General features: G+C 50.6%; 1 protein-coding gene across 4 annotated transcripts in view; it reads left to right on the top strand.

Moving 5' to 3' along the window:
* LOC148011785 (uncharacterized) overlaps positions 1 to 20,791 on the top strand; it is a 227,820-nt gene that overhangs the window by 109,359 nt on the left and 97,670 nt on the right. For all 4 annotated transcript variants that reach the window (XM_087670840.1, XM_087670839.1, XM_087670842.1 and 1 more), the window contains one exon: positions 7,879 to 7,971. In XM_087670840.1, the coding sequence (XP_087526966.1) occupies positions 7,879 to 7,971 (93 nt within the window). The remainder of the gene's footprint in view (positions 1 to 7,878; positions 7,972 to 20,791) is intronic.

Raw genomic sequence — 20,791 nt, 5'->3', positions numbered from 1 at the left:
CTTCTCCCAGTCCTTCTCCCATCCACTGGGAGATGTGGTCCGCAACTTGACTCTTCAACTCCTCCTCTGTCTATGTCGACGTTCAATCCCCTGAGTGAGAGGACTGAAGAAAAAAAAAAAGTTTGGTCCATCCAATGGTGGCAGATGAGCTGGTGGCTGTGTGGGAGGGGGAAAACTATTGGTGCAAGGAGGATGTAGGCGTGTGTGGCTCATTACCTCCTGTGGGAGGAGGGGGGGTAGGTTTGGGGGGGGATCACCTGAACTAGGTGCGGATCAGGAGGAGAACTTGGCACGGGAGATGGTGGGGGGGAAGAGGGTTGAGTGGTGGTGGGATGGTCAGAGGTACGTGGTGGGTGTGGAGGGGGGCTAGTGGCCCTAGAAAGGGGGGGACTGTAGAAAGGGGGGGATCACCTAAACTAGGTGTGGATCAAGGGGGGTGCTCGGCAAGGGAGGTGGTGGGGGGGAAGAAGATCGAGTGGTGGTGGGATGGTCGGAGATATGTAGTGGGTATGGAGGGGGGACTAATGGCCTTGGAAAGGGGGGTGCTCGGCAGGGGAGGTGGTGGGGGGGAAGAAGATCGAGTGGTGGTGGGATGGTCGGAGATATGTAGTGGGTATGGAGGGGGGACTAATGGCCTTGGAAAGGGGGGGTTGTGGACCAGGGTCAGTGGGGGAAACCTGGGAGGTTCGGGGGGGGTATGTGTGGGGACTGTGGGGGGGGTTGTGGACCAAGGTCAGTGGGGGAAACCTGGGAGGTTCGGGGGGGGTATGTGTGGGGACCAGGGTCAGTGGGGTAATGGCCTTGGAAAGGGGGGGTTGTGGACCAGGGTCAGTGGGGGAAACCTGGGAGGTTCGGGGGGGGTATGTGTGGGGACTGTGGGGGGGGTTGTGGACCAAGGTCAGTGGGGGAAACCTGGGAGGTTCGGGGGGGTATGTGTGGGGACTGTGGGATCTCAGGTGAGGCAGTCTGTGATGCGGGTGGTGGCTGTGGGGAACTGCGGCCCTGCTGCGTGGGGGGGGTCAGGGGGGGCTGCGGAGTGCTTTGCCGAGGGGCTGTCGCTCGCCCTCCTGCTCCTTGTTATCGAGTCTCCATTTGAGGAGCTGGTTGCGGCCCCCTCTGCCGTCTCCCTCTTTGTTGTCTCTGGATTCGTGTGAAGCCGTCAATGTCCACCTGCGTGCCTATCGGCGGAGCCGCCTTGGCTTCGAAGCACGTATAGTCTGTTGCTTGATGCCCAAAGTCATGGCAGCACAGGCACTGCCGTGGTTGCCCAGTCACAATGACCTGGCTACTAAAGGAGTGACCTTTGGGAGTCCTGCAACTGTCACTGCATTCACGAAGGAGGCAAGAAGAACTGTGCCGAAGAGCCATCCAAAGTCCTCCACTAATTGGCGGTACTCTACCGCCAGTCCAGGGAATAGTAAGGTGACAGGGTGTCTGAGACATCTGTTGTGGAATGCAAATGTCTCCATTGTGAAGCCGCTATACTAGGGAACCATGTAGATGACCCTCTTCGTAGAGGCATAGGGCGAGCTCTCCACTAACTCATGAGCTGCATCCACAGAGGTGAGTCGAACCATGAAAATCCCTTGGCCCATGAGGATTGCCTCCATGATCTGCGCTATGCCAATGCGCAGCGTGGAGTGGAGCCAGTCCTGCAGCTGGGCCCTCCATGGGGAGTATCCTACGACCTGACCAAAGATCATTGTTTCTTTCAACTCCAGCTCTGTGGCCCGGACGGCCAAGAGCTGTTTCTCATAGAGAATGATGGGCAAGGTGTTTGACTGGGGGGCACTCGCAGAATGCGCAGGGGGTTTCCATTACGCGTCCCTGCTGGAAACTTGCCCATCATGCTGCTATGCTACTCGGGGGGGAGGGGGGCAGTTGTTGCTAGGAAAAAGAGCAACTTCAGGTTTAAGGGGGGAGGGGGGAGGGGAAGTCGATGGCGAGGAGGCACGGGGGGGAGGGGAAATTCCTGTTTTCCAGACGGTGGTGTGACCTCTAGCACAGGCGGCCAGACGGTGGTGTGACCTCTAGCACAGGCGGCCCGTTTCTACGAGTGTATAGAGTCACGACTCTCACCATGGCTAATAGAGGCATTGATAATACCACCTAGGGCATCTATTGTCCCTTTGGTTGCGTCAGCCAAGGGCCACCATGGGGCACTGGAGTTCACCATCCAGACCTGCAAGAAACCGTACTTTCATGTCCCATAGTTGTTCCTCCTCATCAGCAACTTTCACATCGAAAAGATGCCTGTTCGGTCAGTCGTAGGTTTCCCCATGAGTTTACACCTTGTATCCTGGAATGTGAATAGTCTCCACTACAATGGGTCACGTGGTGGTTCCAGGAAGTTGATTGTTCAGCAAGAGCTGCAGCCTCTGCCTTTGCCGGACAGATCAACATCTTACTTCTATAGGAGTACAAGCTCACTCCCACCCAGGCCCCGTGGGTTGGGAAGGTACTCCCGGGCAGCTCGCACACCTACTGGGAGCACGTCATAGGTGCCCACGGCAGGAGTGGAGGTGTATGCACCTCAATTGGCTCGAGTCTCATTGCGTGTGCAGGAGATCACATGACGATAGTGGCAGGGAGAGTTCTATGGATGAGATTGGATATTGGGGACTCGTGCCTTGGAGTCCTCAATGTCTATGCTCCTACGGAGGTTAGGGCATGCGGCAAGTTTTGGGTGGAGATTGCGGATGAACTCCTAGAGGTGGACTCCTGGATCGTTGGAGGAGACTTCAACAACTTGGAAGCTTTCAAGGACTAGCAAGGCAGAGGTAGAAACTAGCACGGCCATGGCTGGGGAGGAGCAAGAGGTATGGGAGGTCTTTCTACTGGCAGTAGGAGCACGCGATGCGTGGAGAGACCCTACCTTGCACAGGAGGGAGAGGTCGCTAGAATTCTCTTGGGGATACAGGCGGCTAGGTGGAGTCTTGCTGGACCAGTTGGGCAAGTTTTATGTGGGAGAGCAGGGTGGCTCTTATGGAGGCGAGATTGGGTAGTAGGCTGGCACCATGTTGTCCGATCAATGCTCGGTTCTCCTGACACTAGATGTCCTAGCATCTGCCCTAGTCACACGAGCTTTGTCGGATCCCTGACTCGATCTAGAGGAGGGAGGTGATGAGATAGATAGAGCAGGTTTGGACCAAGGAGTGGGACAGAGGGATCGGATCGCAGAGGAGGTTGCAGAGGCCCTAGTCGAGTCGAGCAGAATCTGCCCAAGAGGCAGCCATACAGGCCAGGCAGCAGAGCTGAAAGGAGGTGAGAGCACTCCAGCGGGACCTTGCAGCCACACAGAGATTATTACAGGAGGTACCAGGGGGACCCTCCACGCACAGGAGGTGCTCGTGCGAGTAGCCATTATTGGCCTAGAGGACAAGTGCTCGGAGTTCTCTTTCCGCATCTTAGCAGCTTTCTGGGCACAGAAGGGAGATACGATGTGCAGGGAGTTGTACTAGGTGCACCAGCCTGGCTTCTCAAGAGAGCAGATATGCAACCTCTGCGAGATCAATATGGGAGGACTTGTTCTAGCCCAGATGAGGTGATGAAGATCGCCACCACCGACTACTACAGTCGCTTGTTCTAGCAGGGGACAGCCTCAGCTAGAGGGTAGTGATGTAGACATCAGGTCTGGGATCACATCCCATCCCTCGTCTCAGAGGAGACGAGACGCTCTCTCCTAGCCCCCTTCACAGAGAAGGAATTAGAGGAGGCTCTTTATACACAGGACGAGAAGAAATGCCTGGGAGAGGATGGCCTCTCTAAGGCCTTTTTCACTACCTACTAGGAGGTGGTGAAGGACCCCCTACTAATGGCCTTTCAGGAGATCTTCACTTCGGGACGACAGATGCCAGGGAGTCTTTCGGCAGCCCTTATTAGTCTTCTCCCCAAAGTGTGAGACTGGTTGGAGCTTTTCAAGTGGAGATTGATTACCTTATTGTTAGTGGCCTATAAGGCACTGGCAAAGATGATTGGTAGGCGACTATGCCTGGTGCTGCTAGATATCATCCATCAGACACAGGCGGGCTTTGTCTAGGATAGGAGCATCTTGGACAATTCATTCACCATCTTTGAGGCGACAGAGTGGGCTCAACACAGTGGGCAGAGACTGGCCGTACTACTCTTGGATTTTGAGAAAGCTTATGATAGGGTGGACTGGGACTTTCTAGAGGGCACCAGGGTGAGGTTGGGTTTCCCCAGGCTTGGATTCACGGGGTCTCCGCACTTTACAGATCAGCCACCAACAGGGTTCTCATAGGTAGTAGGCATGGAGAGGAGTTTCCATTGGAGAGATCGGTATGGCAGGGCTGCCCTTTGGCCTTGTACTTATTCCTACTCTTTGCAGAGGTGATGTCCCACTTTCTCAGGTCAGGAGCGAGCGGATTACGCAGCCTCCGACTTCCAGTGAGAGAGGAGACCGAGTTGTTAGACTCAGAGTATGCACATGACAGAACATTCTACATAGAGAACGATGAGCTGATGCTGCAGAGAGTGGGACTGGCTCTTGAGGTGTTGTGTCTTGCAGTGGGAGCAAAAATCAATTGGCGAAAGTCGGTTGGTTTCCTCACAAACCCGGACTCTAGCACGGAGTGGGGGGTCCACCTGGGATTTAGATGGGTGAACAAAGGGCAGACCGTCCGGTACCTAGGGTTCCAGGTGGGACTTGTCATCACCCCGCTCAACAGTTTCTTCGTATCCTTGATTCTATTCAGAGGACGCTGACCTATTGGAGCATGGCTCGCCTCTCACTAGTCGGCCGAGCCCTGGTGGTTAACCAGGTTCTCCTAGCAATGGCTTGGTATATGGCCTCGTGTTGGTGCTTCTCCTCATCTTGTGTAGTGCAGCTTCGTCGCCTAGTGTGGAATTTTCTTTGGTCAGGGTCAGATGGCTCCAGGGATTCTAGGGCCAAGGTGGTGTGGGCGACCATCATACGGCATCGGTCAAAGGGAGGGCTTGGGATCATAGACCCAGAGTATTAGAGTATGGCCCTCTTGGGCAAGCTAGTTGTGCGCAGCCTCACACCAGGCAGGCAGACCTGGAAGGCCCTATTGCAAGAGGGTCTTCAGGATTGTAGACTGAGGCTTGGTGGTGAGTGGAGGCTGTCCCTGAGATGGATGTTCACGTCAGCCCAAATCCCATCCCCCCCCCCCCCCCGCCCCCCCAGATCACCTTTCCTACGCAACTTACTCCCCATGCATGTGGTAGGGCCTCCGTAAAGCCCTAATCTAGAGCCCCCCAGGCTGCCAAGAGGAGATAGACTGTCAGCTAGTGATTTGAAACCCCTAGGTCAAAGATCAGGAAGGGGCATAGATTGGCGAGGGCCCCCACATCTTGTGGGCTGGTTGGGAGTCCCGCCTGGCTTGTACCATCAGGACTTGGCGCGAGGTGTATAGGATGGCGGATGAGGAGGTGCTGCAGTGAGTATTAGGCTGCCAGACAAGAGTGGAGTTGAGGAGAAGGGAGATAGATGCAGCAATACCTTTGGAGTGGCTGGATCCCCCGATAGGAGTGCCGATAGAACCCGGGGAGGTATGGGCCGCTAGGTTTTCACCAGTAGGTATCCCCTTACAGGTTGTAGGTAGAGTAGGCGGCGCCCTGCAGGGGACTTTTTTCACCATGCAGGAGGGGGGGCATCTGGCCCTTGACAAAGGGCAGCAGGATGAAAAGATAGCTACACTTTCATGGAGGAGGATTCAGGTGGTGGGCTTTCAGGGAAAGACATGGCGACTGGACCCCTATGTTTTCTGGAAGGAGCTCAGGGAGTGAGGTATGGGCCGCTAGGTTTTCACCAGTAGGTATCCCCTTACAGGTTGTAGGTAGAGTAGGCGGCGCCCTGCAGGGGACTTTTTTCACCATGCAGGAGGGGGGGCATCTGGCCCTTGAGAAAGGGCAGCAGGATGAAAAGATAGCTACACTTTCATGGAGGAGGATTCAGGTGGTGGGCTTTCAGGGAAAGACATGGCGACTGGACCCCTATGTTTTCTGGAAGGAGCTCAGGGAGTGGTGCCTTTGGATCTGGGAGGGCAGACCACTTGATGAGTTGGGGTGGGATTGAGGAGAGTGGCTATGGCCGGCCAATGCAGTTGCCAAGAAGCCTCCGAGGTTCCTGGAGTACACTGCCACGATTGGCAGACAAGTACTAATGCAGGAGGGTATGGATTGGGTGTCATCACGTAGTAGGCACTAGGCGGAGCACAGCATCACGGAGTTGTTCCGACTTACCTTCTGGCGTCGCCTATGGGATAGCTGGAGGCCAAGGAGGGTATCGTATTTCTTATGGCTGGTGGCACACGGAGGCTTGGCGGTGGGAAGTTGGCTTGCCCAGATGCAGAAGGAGGGAGGTTGTAAGTGCTGCACACATCAGCCTTTGGAAACCCCAAAGCATTGCCTTTGGTCATGTGAGGAAGTGCAGCTCATGTGGAGAGGAGCATTCCGCATCCTTCGCCGTATAGCACCCAGCCTTGGATGTATGTCATGGGGATTTTTCTGTTGGCAGACAGTCAACCAGGGCTGTCACCTTCTGTATGAGGCTGGGATGCAGGACACGATATTCAGCATCGAGGGAGGGTCGTGCGCAGTGGTCGGTTTGGAGGCTCTACCCATTCGCCAGGTTCTGGAGCCCATAGTAGACCTCTCTGATGTATGGGGGATCATAGGGAGTCTTACCGGATGGCATACCTGGAAGGCACGATGTCCGGTGGCTTTCAGCGAAGAGAGACTTTCAGTATAGGGGACCTTAGCAGAGTTGTGGACCTCCATCATCCACTCCCTCCGTGGCTGTTGGGAGCAGGTGCAAGGAGAGTCTAGGGCTCGTCAGGAGCTCTGTTGTCATTTCATGCATTCTTGTGGCGGCCAGCACCTATTCTTCGTGATGCAGGCAGGCAGCCCCATATGGCGATACACCTCCCCCCCCCCCCCCCCCCCCCTCCATGGCTTCTTGCCCCCATCCCCCCCAGACCGCCTTGAGAGGCTTGTATACATGATGTATTTGTGACTTTGCATCAGCTCCAGTTAGTTTGTTGAGCATGAGCACTCCGTTGTAATCAGTTTTATTGAGTAATATAATCAGCCACATTTTATTTGCAAAAAAAAAAAGTCACAAAGTGCACCAAAAGAATAGTCAGCAACTGCAAAGCTAGAACATGATGACCCAAAGAAAGTGCCATCAAACTTTTCCCAGCTAGGCTCAATCTGGCTAGAACATGATGACTCAAAGAAAGTGCCATGAAACTTTGCCCAGCTAAGCTCAATCTTGCTAGAGCATGACTCCTAGAAACTGCCTTGAAACTTTGCCTAGCTAAGGTCAATGTGGCAACCTATATGGCTTTAAAAAACACTAACGGTACCCAAATGCCCACTCTGCTCCAAATATTAGCCATGAAACAACATATGCATCTCCTATGGATGCCAACTGACTATATATCATTTTCTTTTACAAGTCTCTCTTCTTGTCTTGGCAAGAGAAATTTTCTACTACTGAATCAATTGTCAGCATCTTAACACAAGTACATTATGATAGAAGCTCAACTCATTTATTTGGGCCAATACAACTTTCTGGTCAGCTTCTGTGGGGCATATATTTAACTGATGGCTTACATTTGACTAATTAGCAAGCAGCCCTAATAAAATAGTAAAAGAATCATTTTAATGACAAGAAAAACAATGTCGAACTCATTTTAAACATGTAAAAACTGTCAGATTCAATTTGAAATAACAACGGTCTTTGTATATGTGTGATATCTGTCTTAATGAGTAATATGAACTATTGGGCATTAGGTACAGTTTATCATATGGATTATTGAGCGTTAGATAGATTTTTATATTTCCCAGAATTTTGATTGGCCTCCAAATTCAACTCACTCCTTGATGTTGCAGATTGTTCAAACTGGTCTAGGACTTGCACAAATCGACTTCTTCTTACACGCCACAGAAACTTCATGGGATGACTCACCTTCTATGCATAATCCTGTAAGGAATGACAGGGAATGTCAACTAGTGCATGATGTTATGAATAAGAAGCAATCAGGACCCATTTCAAGTTCAAAATACATTATTTCCTGCATTGCATTACATTTTTTTCTTTTGGGGCAAAGAAAGTTTTGAAAAGTGATTGAATAAGTTGGAAGATTTTGTTACCTTAAAAGGCCAAAGAGTAAAATCAAACACTTAACTTGCCAAGCTATGTGGCTAGTGGCCATTATTGGAGTGATTAGGATTGTCTTGCCATTTTTCTTGACTGTGAAGGCCCAAAAGTGACCAATGCTAATGAACATGCATTTCCCTCGTAACTTGTTATTTACACTTTTTCTTGCATGTACCATGCCAAACCAACAACTTTTTGTATTGGAAATGCAAGAAAAATGGCAAGCACTTTTTTTTTTTTTTGTATTTAGTGTATTTATGGTTTTTTTCTCTCTTAGGACATATGTTTTTATATTGGTATGGTGGGCATGGTGAATCGTCATCCAAAAATTAATGCTTTTATATTGGTATAGTGGGGATGGTGAATCGCCATCCAAACATTAGTCCTAGTTTTAGCAAGTTAGGAGCTGATTTAGTTCAGCCTAAGATTCACATTTTGGCCTAAAATTTCTATTTCTCATTTAAAGAAAATTCTTTAATAAGCTCGAACAAATGAGTAATGCTCTAGCACATGCTATTGCATATTTATATCTTTGGTCGTTTCTGACATGTGCCATGCCAAACCAATAGCTCCGCTCCACTACATTGGGAATGCAAGAAAAATGAGTAATGCTCTAGCACATGCTATTGCATATTTATATCTTTGGTCATTTTTGACATGTGCCATGCTAAAAAACTTCAAAAAAGCTCGAGTGCGCTCACGCCGTCACGTCGCAAGCTGCCCCCGCTCCATTTGATCGCGCCCCCCGCCCCCCAAGATTGATCGTGCCCGTTCGTTAGCTCACCCCCCCCATGCTGACTCCCCCCCACCCGACGGCTCGCAATAGCCCACCCTGCCTGCCCGTCTTTCACTCCCGCCCCGACAGTTTGCACCCCGCGCCTACTCTGTGGTCCCGACCATATCCACCCCCCGCCCTGTTGTCCCCCCTCCACCCCCAACGCGCTGCCTCCGTCTCCAGTCTCCAACACCCCCTGCCAAAAACAGTAGCCTCCCCCCCCCCCCCACCCGCCCGTGCCATTGTTCCCTCCCACCCTCTAGTTGTTCCCTCTATTTACAGCAACTTTCCTCTCTCAAGTAGCACCGGGACGTGATTGGTAGTTTTCTCAGAAGGGATGCGCAATGGAAACCTTTGGTCAGACCCCAGCGCACTCAGCAAGTGCCCCCAGTCAAACACCTTACGCGTCGTCCGAGCTAAGGAGCTGGACCTAAAGAAAACAACAATTTATGGTCAGGTAGTAGGACATTCCACAGCCAGGGCCCAGATTTAGGACTGGCTTCACTCCACGCTATGCATCGGCACAGTGTAGATCGTGGGGGCAGTCCTAATGGGCCAAGGGATTCTCATGGTCAGGCTTAGCTCGGCAAACGCAACTCGCGAGTTGCTTGCCAGTTCACCATATGCGTCCACGAAGGGGGTCATATACATGGTCCCTTGGTACAGTGGCTTTACTGTGGAGGCATTTGCACTCCACAACAGGTTTCTTTGGCACCCGGTCACCCTTCTTTTTCCCGGCTTGGCGATAGAATATCACCAGTTGGTGAAACACTTTGGACGGCTCTTCGGCACTATCCTTCCCGCGTCCTTCGTGGATAAGCAGGTCATTGTGATGGGGCAGCCAAGGCAGTGCCTGTGTTGCCACGACTTTGGGCATCACGTAGCAGGTTGCACACATTTCGGAGCCAAGGTTGCTCTATCGACAGGTCCGCAGGTGGACGCTGACGGCTTCACACGGGTCCAGAGACGACAGAGAGGGAGACGGCAGAGGGGGTGCAGCCAATGTCTCAGACCCAGCCTCGGCAGCAGGGAGATGGTGGGCGAGCGACGCCCCCTCAGTAGAGCACCCCACAGTCCCCCTACCCGTCCCACCCGGCAGGACCGTAGCTCCCCACATCCACTACCCGCGCCACTGACTATGCATATGGAGGTGGACGCTGACGGCTTCACACGGGTCCAGAGACAACAGAGAGGGAGACAGCAGAGGGGGCGCAACCAATGTCTCAGACCCAGCCTCGGCAGCAAGGAGATGGTGGGCGAGTGACGCCCCCTCAGCAGAGCACCCCACAGCCCCTTCTGCCCACCCCACCCGGCAGGACCGCAACCCCCCACATCCACCACCCGCGCCACAAACTATCTCTCCCGAGTTCCCATAGCCCCCCCTCCCACCACATCCCATGTTCCCCCCCCCGAAACCCTGCCCCCACTAACCCTGGCCCACAGCCTCCCATTTCCAGGGCCACCAGTTCCCCCCTGCCCCTCCCCCCCCCCCCGCCCCCCACCCCGCCATGTACCTCCGCCCATCCCACCATCCCTCGATTATCCTCTCTCCCACCACCCCCCGTTCAGGTGATACCCCCAATCCCACCCCCCCTCCTCCCATAGGAGGTGATGAGCCACACACGCCTACATCCTCCTCGCACCAGCAGTCCTCCCCCTCCCATACAACCACCAGCTTATCCACCATGCCACCCGTCACATTTTGCCGAGAGACAGGCACACCTGTTGCCACAAGAGTTCTTCCGCAGTGGCCCATGGTCCTACTTGAGTTCCCACTATCTCTAGAGGTGGGGATCTTCGTGGTTCGTAAGTCAAGGAGAGGCAAGGTCCATCTACTAGCACCACTGGATGGACCAAACTACGCCTTTTTTCTTCTGTCCTCTCACTTAGGGGAGTGGACGACGACACAGATAGAGGAAGAGTTGAAGAGTCAAGTGGCGGACCACACCTCCCAGTGGATGGGAGAAGAAGGACTAGCTTTGTTTGCACAGCAATGGCTTGGTTGCATGATGGATATTAACTGGTGGGCTGGTGTCGAGGTCCCTCACCTGAGCATTATCTTTCGAGCCCCTCTACAGTGGAGAGCTCCAAGGGATGTGATCGAGTGGTCCCTGGCACAGGAGCCCGTTTCTACTAGTGCAAAGAGTCCCGACTCTTAGCATGGTTGATAGATGCATTGATAGTACCACCTCGAACATCTATCACCCCTATGGTCTGGCCGAGGGCCACCATGGGGATAGAAGTTTGCCGTCGAGACCGGTGGCAAAGCGTACTTCCATGCCTCATAGCTTCTCCTCTTTATTAGCAGTCTCCACACCGAATAGATGCCTGTTCGGTCAGTCACAGGTTCCCCATGAGCTTACACTATGTGAATAGCCTCCACTACAGTGGGGTACGTGGTTCCAAGAAATTGATTATTCGGCAGGAGCTGCAGCTGGCCCTTGCTGGACAGATCCACATCTTACTTCTATAGGAGCACAACCTCACCCCCACCCACGCCCAACGGGTAGGAAAGGTACTTCCAAGCAGTGTGCATACTTACTGGGAGCACGCCATAGGTGCCCACGGCAAGAGTGGAGGCGTATGCACCTCTATTGGTCCGAGTCTTACCACTTGTGTACGAGACCACGGGACGATATTGGCAAGGAGAGTGCTATGAATCAGATTGGATATTGGGGACTCGTACCTTGGAGTCCTTAATATCTATCCCTCTATAGAGGTTAGGACACGCAATAGGTTCTGGGTGGAGATCGCGGAAGGACTCCCAGAGGTGGACTCCTAGATTGTTTGAGGAGACTTCAACAACCTGGAGGCTTTGGAGGACCAGCAGGGCAGAGGGAGAAACTACCACGGCATGGCCGGGGAGGAGCAGGAGGCATGGGAGGTCTTTCTATTGGCAGTAGGAGCACGCGATGCCTGGAGAGACCCTGCCTTCCACAGGAGGGAGAAGTTGGTGGACTTCTCTTGGGGATACAGGCGGCTAGGTGGAGTCCTACTGGAGCGGTTGGACAGGTTTTGTGTAGGAGAGTGGGGAGGCTCTCAAGGAGGCCACATTGGGCAGTTGGTGGGCACCACGTTGTCTGATCATCGCCCGGTTCTCCTGACACTAGATCCCCCAGCATCTGCCCTAGATACACGATCTTGTCAGATCCCTGACTCGATCTATAGGAGGGAGGAGGTGACAAGACAGATAGAGCAGATTTGGATCAGAGAGTGGGGAAGGAGGGACCAGATCGCAGAGGAGGTTGCAGAGGTCCTAGTTGAGTCGAGTAGAATCTGCCAAGAGGCAGCCATACAGGCTAGGCAGTTGAGCTTGGAGGAGAGAGCACTCCGGAGGGACCTTGTAGCCACACAGAGATTATTACAGGAGGCACCAGGGGATCCCACTCTCCACGCACAGAAGGTGCGTGCACGAGCAGCCATCGCTGGCCTAGAGGACAGGCGCTGAGAGTTTTCTTTCTGCACCTCAGCAGCTTTCTGGGCGCAGAAGGGGGACACGATGTGCAAGGAGTTTTTCCAAGTGCACTAGCCTTGCATCTCAGGAGAGCAAATACACAGCCTTCGAGATCAGTATGAGAAGATCGGTTGTACTCCGCTCTAGCCCAGACGAGGTGATGGAGATTGCCACCGATTACTACAGCCGTCTCTTGCAGCAGGAGACAGCCTCAGCTAGAGGACAGCGATGTAGAGACAGCAGGTCTGGGATAACATCGCGTCCCTCGTCACAGAGGAGATGGGACGCTCCCTCCTAGCCCCCTTCACAGAGACTGAACTAGAGGAGGTTTTCTATACACAAGACAGGCAGAAATGCCTGGGAGAGGATGGCCTCTCTAAGGCTTTCTTCACCACCTTCTGGGAAGTGGTGAAGGTTCCCCTAGTGATGGCCTTTCAGGAGATTTTCACTTCAGGACAGATGCCAGGGAGTCTTTTGGCAGGCCTTATCAGTCTTCTCCCCAAGGGGGGAGACCGGTTGGAGCTTTCCCAGTGGAGACCGATCACCTTATTATTAGTGGCCTATAAGGCGCTAGCAAAGATCATTAATAGGCGACTACGCCCCATGCTTCCCGACATCATCCATGACACATAGATAGGCTTTGTCCAGGATAGGAGCATCCTGGACAATGTATTCACCTTCTTTGAGGCGACAGAGTGGGCCCAACACAGTGGGCAGAGATTGGCTGTATTACTCTTGGATTTTGAGGAAGCCTATGACAGGGTGACCTAGGATTTCCTAGAGGGCACCATGGTGAGGTTGGGTTTCCCCCAGGCTTGGATTTGCGGGTCTCCGCACTTTACAAATCGGTCACCAGCAAGGTTCTCATAGGAGGTAGGCGAGGGGAGGAGTTTCGGCTGGAGAGATCCGTTTGATAGGGCTGCCCCATGGCCCCTGTACGTGTTCCTTCTCTTTGCAGAGGCGATGTCTCACTTCCTCAGGTCATATGTGAGCGGATTACGTGGCCTCCGAATTCCAGTAAGAGAGGAGACCGAGTTGTTAGACTCAGAGTATGCAGATGATACAGCGCTCTACATAGGGGATGACGAGTTGATGCTGGAGAGAGTGAGGCTGGCTCTTGAGGTGTTCTGTTCTGCAGCGAGAGCAAAAATCAATCAGCGAAAGTCGGTTGGTTTCGTCACAGACCCAAACTCTAGCACGGAGTGGGGCGTCCACCTGGGATTTATATAGGTGAGCAGAGGACAGATCGTCTGGTACCTAGGGTTCTAGGTGGAACTCGATATCATTCCCGCCCAGCAGTTTCTTCCAGTCCTCGATTCTATTCAGAGGAAGCTGACCTACTAGAGCACGGCTCGCCTCTCACTAGCCGTCGAGCCCTGGTGGTTAACCAAGTCCTCGTAGCAACGACCTGGTACATCGCCTCGTGTTTGAGCACGGCTGGCTTCTCACTAGCCGGCCGAGCCCTGGTGGTTAACCAGGTTCTCCTACCGATGGCCTAGTACATCGCCTCATGTTGGTGCTTCTCCTCTTCCTGCATAATGCAGGTTCGCCACCTAGTGTGGAATTTCCTTTGGTTCGGGTCAAACGGCTTCAGGGATTCCAGGGCCAAGGTGGCGTGGGCGACCATTATACGACATCGGTAAGAAGGAGGACTTGGGATCATAGACCCAGAGTATCAGAGTATGGCCCTCTTGGGTAAGCTAGTTGTTCGTGGCCTCACACCGGGAGGGTAGACCTGGAAGGTCCTATTGGAGGAGGAGGGTCTTCAGGACTGTAGACTGAGGCTTGTCGGTGAGTGGAGGGCGTCCTTGAGATGGATCTTCACGTCAGCCCAGATCATCCCCCCCCCCCCCCCCCCCAGATCACCCTTCCTAGGTGGCTTGCTCTGCGTGTGGCAGGGCCTCCGTAAGGCCCTAATCCAGAGCCACCCAGGCTGCCAGGAGGAGATAGACCATCAGCCGGTGATTTGGAACTCCCAAGTCAAGGACCGGGAAGGGGCACAGATTGGCGAGCGCGCCCCCACATCTAGTGGGCTAGTGGGGAGGCTGGCCTAGCTCGTACCATCAGGACATGGCGGGAGGTGTACAGGTTGGCGGACGAGGAGGTGCTGCAACAAGTATCAGGATGCCAACGAGGAGTGGAGCTGAGGAGAAGGGAGATAGACGCAGCAATACCTCAGGAGTGTCTTGCTCCCCCGAAACGAGAGCCGATAGAGCCCGGGGAGGTATGGACCGTTAGGTTTTCACCAGCAGGCATCCCCCTATAGGTGGCAAGAAGAGTGGGTAGCGCTCCACTTGGGACCTTTTTCACAGTGCAGGAGGAAGGGCATCTGGCTCTTGAGGGAGGGCAGTAGGATAAGGGGATAGCTGTCCTTTCATGGAAGAGGATCCGGGTGATTGGCCTTCGGGGGAAGACATGGCGGCTGGACCCTTTGGTCTTTTGGCAGGAGCTCAGGGAGTGGCGCCTCTGGATCTGGGAAGGAAGGCCACTTGATGAGCTGGAGTGGGATCCGGGAGATTGGCTTTGGCCGGCCACTGTGGTCGCCAAGAAGCCACCGAGGTTCCTGGAGTACACCGCCAGGATTGGTAGACACGTACTGATGTAGGAGGATATGGATTGGGCGCCATCACATAGCAGGCACTGGGCGGAGCGGAGCACAACATCACAGAGCCGTTTCGACGGACCTTCTGGCGCTGCCTAAGGGACAGCTGGAGGCCGAGGAGGGTATCGTATTTTTTATGGCTGGTGGCACACGGAGGCTTGGCGGTGGGAAGCTCGCTTACCAAGATGATGCAGGAGGGAGTTTGTAAGGGCTGCACACAGCAGTCTATGGAAATCCCAAAGCATTGCCTTTGGTCGTGTGAGTCGGCACAACTCGTGTGGAGAGAAGTATGCCGCATCCTTTGCCGCATAGCACCCAACCTTGGATGTATCTTTGGGAGAGCTTTCTGTTGGCAGGCGGTCAGCCAAGGCCGTCACCTTCTGTATGAGGCTGGGATGCAGGATACGATATTCATTTTCAAGGCAAGGTCGTGTGCAGTGGTGGGTTTAGAGGCTCTACCCATCCGCCAGGTACTAGAGCCCACAGCAGACCGGTTGGAGGTATGGAAAATCATAGGGAGTCTTACTGGTTGGCATATCTGGAAGGCGTGGTGTCAGGTGGCTTTTGGTGGAGAGAGACTTTCAGTACAGGTGACCTTAGCAGAGCTTAGGACCTCCATCATCCACTCACATCTGGAAGGTGTGGTGTCAGGTGGCTTTCGGCGGAGAGAGAGTTTCAGTACAGGCGACCTTAGCATAGCTTTGGACCTCCATCATCCACTCCCTTTGAGGCTGATGGGATCAGGTGCAGGGCGAGTCCAGGGCTCGCCAGGAGCTCCGATGTCATTTCATGCGCACTTGGGGCGGCCAGGACCTGTTCTTCGTGATGCAGGCAGGTAGCCCCAGATGGCGATACACCCCCCCTCCATGGCTTCTTGCCCCCATCCCCCCCAGACCGCCTTGAGAGGCTTGTATATATGATGTATCTGTGACTTTCATCAGCTCCAGCTTGTCTGTTGAGCGTGAGTACTCCATTGTAATCAGTTTTTTTGAGTAATATAATCAGCCACATTTTACTTGCAAGAAAAAAAAAGACATGTGCCATGCCAAACCAATAGCTCCACTACATTGGGAATGCAAGAAAAATGTCAAAAACATTTCTTTTCGATGGCCATAATTTGGGGTAATTCAACTTTCCCTAGCAACGTGTGTGAAGATATGCTAGGTTTTGCATTGAGGAAACACAAAAAGTACAAGCACGACTGAAACACAAAGACTCAAACAATGATGTGCACAACTCAAGCCCTAAACGCAAAACGCAAAACTCAAAACTCAAAATGCAAAAAACACAGACACAAACATAGAAAGAAGAGAACTCTGAAGTGATGAATCGATCTAGGAAAGGAATGTAAGAGTGTACAAAATGCTCAAAGGGCAGAGCAGTGAGTGTCGGAGCATGATTTGAGTGTTGAAAACCACCAATCAAAGATGTTGGAGTGTTGAAAATCGAAGAATGCTGATTACCAGAGGCTGTAAATAGTCAGGCGACAGTAGAGGAGGTGGATGATGATGGAGATGGTCTGTTGGACAGCAAAACACAAGGCTGCACCAATTGCTGGAAGGGACAGCAACTTGTTGCTTGGCTCTAGGAGCTGAAAACACACGGCAGGCAGCTGGAACGATGACTAGATTGCTGGTGTCTACAGGTAGACAACAAACTTCAGGAGGCTCAAGGCTCCAAGCAGCAGGGGGGCAGCTGTAGATAGGTTGGTAGGCATTGGAGGAGGAAGGGCTGCAGTTGCCAAGGGCTAGATAGCTGCTAGACTAGAGTCATAGCCAATGGTTGAAATCTGCATGTAAACACGAGAAACCAGGATGGGTCTAAATGATGGGCAGCCTATCTAGTTATAGACATGGAAGGATCCTCTCAAATCAGGGTTTTACATGTAGGACACAAAAACTCTATAAAACTGCTCCTCGTTCAATGAAACTTTTGATAATTTATTGTTTTGGGGCTGTTTTAAAGAGCTTATTAGTGGGCAATGTTTTTTTTTCCCCAAGAAAAGAGAATTCTATTAATAACACCTCAGAGAAAGCGCCTTAAGGTAAATACAAAGTACAAGATACTCTATGAAGAGTAACTAAGTACATCAAAGATACAATGGTTGTGTAAACAAGGAGTCTAGTGGGCTAAAGTGCTAGACCATCTAAGGGGTAGTGTGAAAGAAGGTGTTTGAATCCCAAATCCATAGGAAAGCCTCCCTTCCTCCCTTTTCTTTCTCATCCTCTCGGAGCTGCCTTGCAACCTCTCCCATCTCCCATGGAGAGTGTGGAGTATCTCTGTCCAAATCCTCGATAAAGACTCCCCAGTGGGTATATTGTGAAGATCAATGACGTGGCTACATCTCACAGTCCATATGTACCAAGCTATAATGCTGGAAATCAGTGCAAGTGTCTGTGAGTAGTTTGGGGTAGGGATCTTGCTTAAATGCTGTCCTATGATGAGAAAAGAAATGCTCCCTTGAGTGTCCTCATAGCCACATGATGCTAGAGCTTTGTCTATGACCCAAGTTGTAGCCCCCCATGGATGTCGCCACCATGGACTGTGGTATACCATGGAATACTATCCTAAGAGCTCTCCTCCAAATCTTAGGGGCTCTCGGATAGTCCCATAGGCAATGTCTCTGTGTCTCCTCTGGCTCACCACATCGCGCACATGCCACTAGGTCCCTGCCATATCCAAGCCAAGTGCCAACCATAGAAAGAGAGATATCTTCTTGGGCCTGAGGCTGTCATATAGATGCCTCCAAAAGTCACTTAGGAACTCATCTGAGACTCCCTCTCTATGCCAATGAGGGGTGGTTGCAGGTTGTGCTCTAATCTTGCTCATCTGTATCCTCCATCCCAATCTAGTAGTGTAGCCAAAGAAGGGAATGTTGGATGGCCTATCAAGGAAGGGATCCCTCCACACCCACTCTCCTAGATCCCATTGAAGTCTCTCTAGAGGCTTCCTCCATTATGCCCAATATATCCATTCATCTATAAGACAAGTGGTTGGGTGTGGGTCTATGTGCCATTTTCTTTCAAAGTGTGCCACTACTCAGATTCTCTCCTGAAATGTCGTGGCTCGTTACAATGAAAGCACCTAAGACCATTCTTGTTTCCCTGGGTAGGAACAAAATTTTCAACTGCATTGCATTTTGCCTTTTTCTTCTGACCTTGGTAAAATTGGCCTTGGGTTCTTTTTGCGTGACCTTTGAATCCTCCTTTGCTCTGGTTATTGTAGCTCAAGAACTTATTATTTTTAGACTTTGATTGTATTTCTTGCACAATAGCAGAAGCTTGAATCAAAGCATCTTGGAGGTCTATTGGGCACATTGATTCGAAACAATTGTTTAGAGGAGAATTTAGCCCATTGCAGAACTTGGACACTTGTTGAGCAGTATCCATGGAGGGTGCATATTTAAGAAGTGAAACAAACTTGGAGTAATACGCTTCTAGGGTCAATCCCATTTGCTTCAAATTAAAGAACTCATTCATCTTCTAGGTGCGATAAGCTGGAGGTAAATATCTTTCTCTTACAACTTCTTTTAGCGAATCCCAAGTAATGGTATTTTCAGGGACATCTTGATCTCAACACCACTACTTTCACCAGAGTTCAGCTTCGCCAATTAATTTTAGCTCAACTATCATGGCTTGGTTGGCTAGGATAGTTCCAACAGTAGTAAAATAATCTTCCATGGATTCGATCCAAATTTCTACATCGGCTTCCATATTCTCGCCTTTCCCATCAAATTTTAGAGGTTTGACTTATTTCAAAAGATTCCTTTTCTCTTGGGCTTCATTGGAAATTATTGTGGGTGCGAAAGTCTTGGAAATTTTCACAATTCCCAAGTTAAACTTTACGAAATTTATATGGTGTTAATATTAGAGTTTGATACTCAAATGATTTATTACTTAATTTATTGAAACAATTTCAAATAAAACATTTTTTTCCATTGCTAAAGTTAAATTGCATTTTCAGAGGTTCCAAGAGAAAATAAGGTTTCTGATTGATAAAGTCTCAATCAATTTTTATTACAACCCATTTATAAGGTAATCAGATAGCTCACAGGTTCATCTTATTTTTTCCAGAAAAAGATTCCCTACTACAATCTAAGCATGACATTCTGATATATCCTTTATGAAGTAACTTGGATTTTGAGAGTAGATATCTAGGAATCTATATTTTTTAGGGAGTTTACGAAATCCGTCCTTTTTGTAGTTGCGACGGCTAGAGTGACCTACAATTTTTACTCAGTCGATTGGAAGGATTTTCATAACTTCCTCATAGATATACTGGTTTAGTTTGATCTTCTTGCCTCTAGTATACAGGGTTGAGCTTACACTAGCTTCATAAAATAAATAGATCTCGACAACTTTAAGATCTTCCATCCATTTTACCATTTTCAAATTATTCTGAAGATAAGCTAGATGGCTTGTATCGATATAGCAATTTTCTTTGCTAATCATCCACCGTCTTTCATGATATAGAGGTGAGGGGTTGTATAACTGATCTAGTATCCGCATCATTTGATTTCTCTTAGCAAAACTAGATGAATGCATAGCTAACATAAATATTACTTGGAAGATCAAGAATTGTTTCCAAGACTCATTAGTCTGCCATAATTCACAAACATACATTAACAAAGAGAAGAAAACATGTCCTAGGCTATATTTACCATCCCTTAAAAAATCTTCTTAAGCTTACATCATATTCTATTTTAACGAGTGATGTCCGCCAGTCTCAATCCAAGGAGCACCTTTTAGTAGTCCATCAGTAGGTTTTCCAAATGACGCTACCCGGTGCTCCCATGGAGTATCACAGGGTTTGTCACTTAGGCCCTACTGATTCTACATCGCAACAGAAGAGTTTCGGCCAAACCTACTAGAATCGACCTGAATTTCCGGGTTCCTAAAATCAGATGAGTCTCCTAATAGCCAACTAGCGTCAATAATTTTGAGTTCCCACTTTTTATAAGATTACTTGAACTGAAGCAGACTTGCCATTGCACTTGGCTCAAAGAGAATGGGAAACAAAGGGAAGTGCGATACGTCAACTCTGCTGCCCATAAGGCAAAATCCCATTCCGGCCCCCCTAAAACAATGCAAGTCGGTTTTACCTAACGACTAGTTGGTCAATTTATCGTCTTCCTATTTCTATCACCGATTTAGAAAAGCTCCCAGCTAACCGAGACCATCCTACTATTGGACGGACTCGTCGGGGGTTATGCCCACCCCGCCTTCGTTTGATGAGGGAATCATCTTTAGTTTTTTAATTACCTACAATACATTTATTGGAATATATACAACCAGCTTCCTTAATTAGTCTGTTAAATCACAAGTTCCTTCACATAGTTTATCTCATGGACACGGATACAATTCAAACAAACCCTTGAATAAAACAAATTTCTTTATTATATTGGAAGTTCATTACAATTTTCATCTTTCCAACCATGCAGAAGATATACAAAATTCCACGAGGGTATTCTGCCCACCAAAATTTCACCCTTGTAACGAAGGGGCTCGTCAAATTCTAGTAGTAATGCAGAATTTACGCCAGAGTCCCCTCTCCGGTACCCACATTTTCTACTGCTCGAGGCTATCCCTACAGACAGACCTTTCGCTATGGAGCTAAGCCTCTCAAAGCGATAACCATGACCCCCTTGGAGTAGTGTCTCGCAGCTAGCTTATGGGTAGCCTAGCTTGATCTTTCTTTTTATCCTGTTTGTCAATGTTTTTTATTAGAGATCTAGATTCTAGCAAACACAAACAATCCTTTCAAACAATGACAATCACACCATTGTGCAATTCACAGCTTCCATAGCCAAGGTAG

The sequence above is a fragment of the Lygodium microphyllum genome, chromosome 28 (assembly GCF_053477565.2).
Source record: "Lygodium microphyllum isolate KBCC chromosome 28, Lygodium_microphyllum_v1.1.10, whole genome shotgun sequence".
NCBI classification, from domain to species: Eukaryota; Viridiplantae; Streptophyta; class Polypodiopsida; order Schizaeales; family Lygodiaceae; genus Lygodium; species Lygodium microphyllum.
The sequence above is the reverse complement of the archived record's forward strand: the minus strand, read 5'-3'. Positions and strand labels throughout refer to the sequence as shown.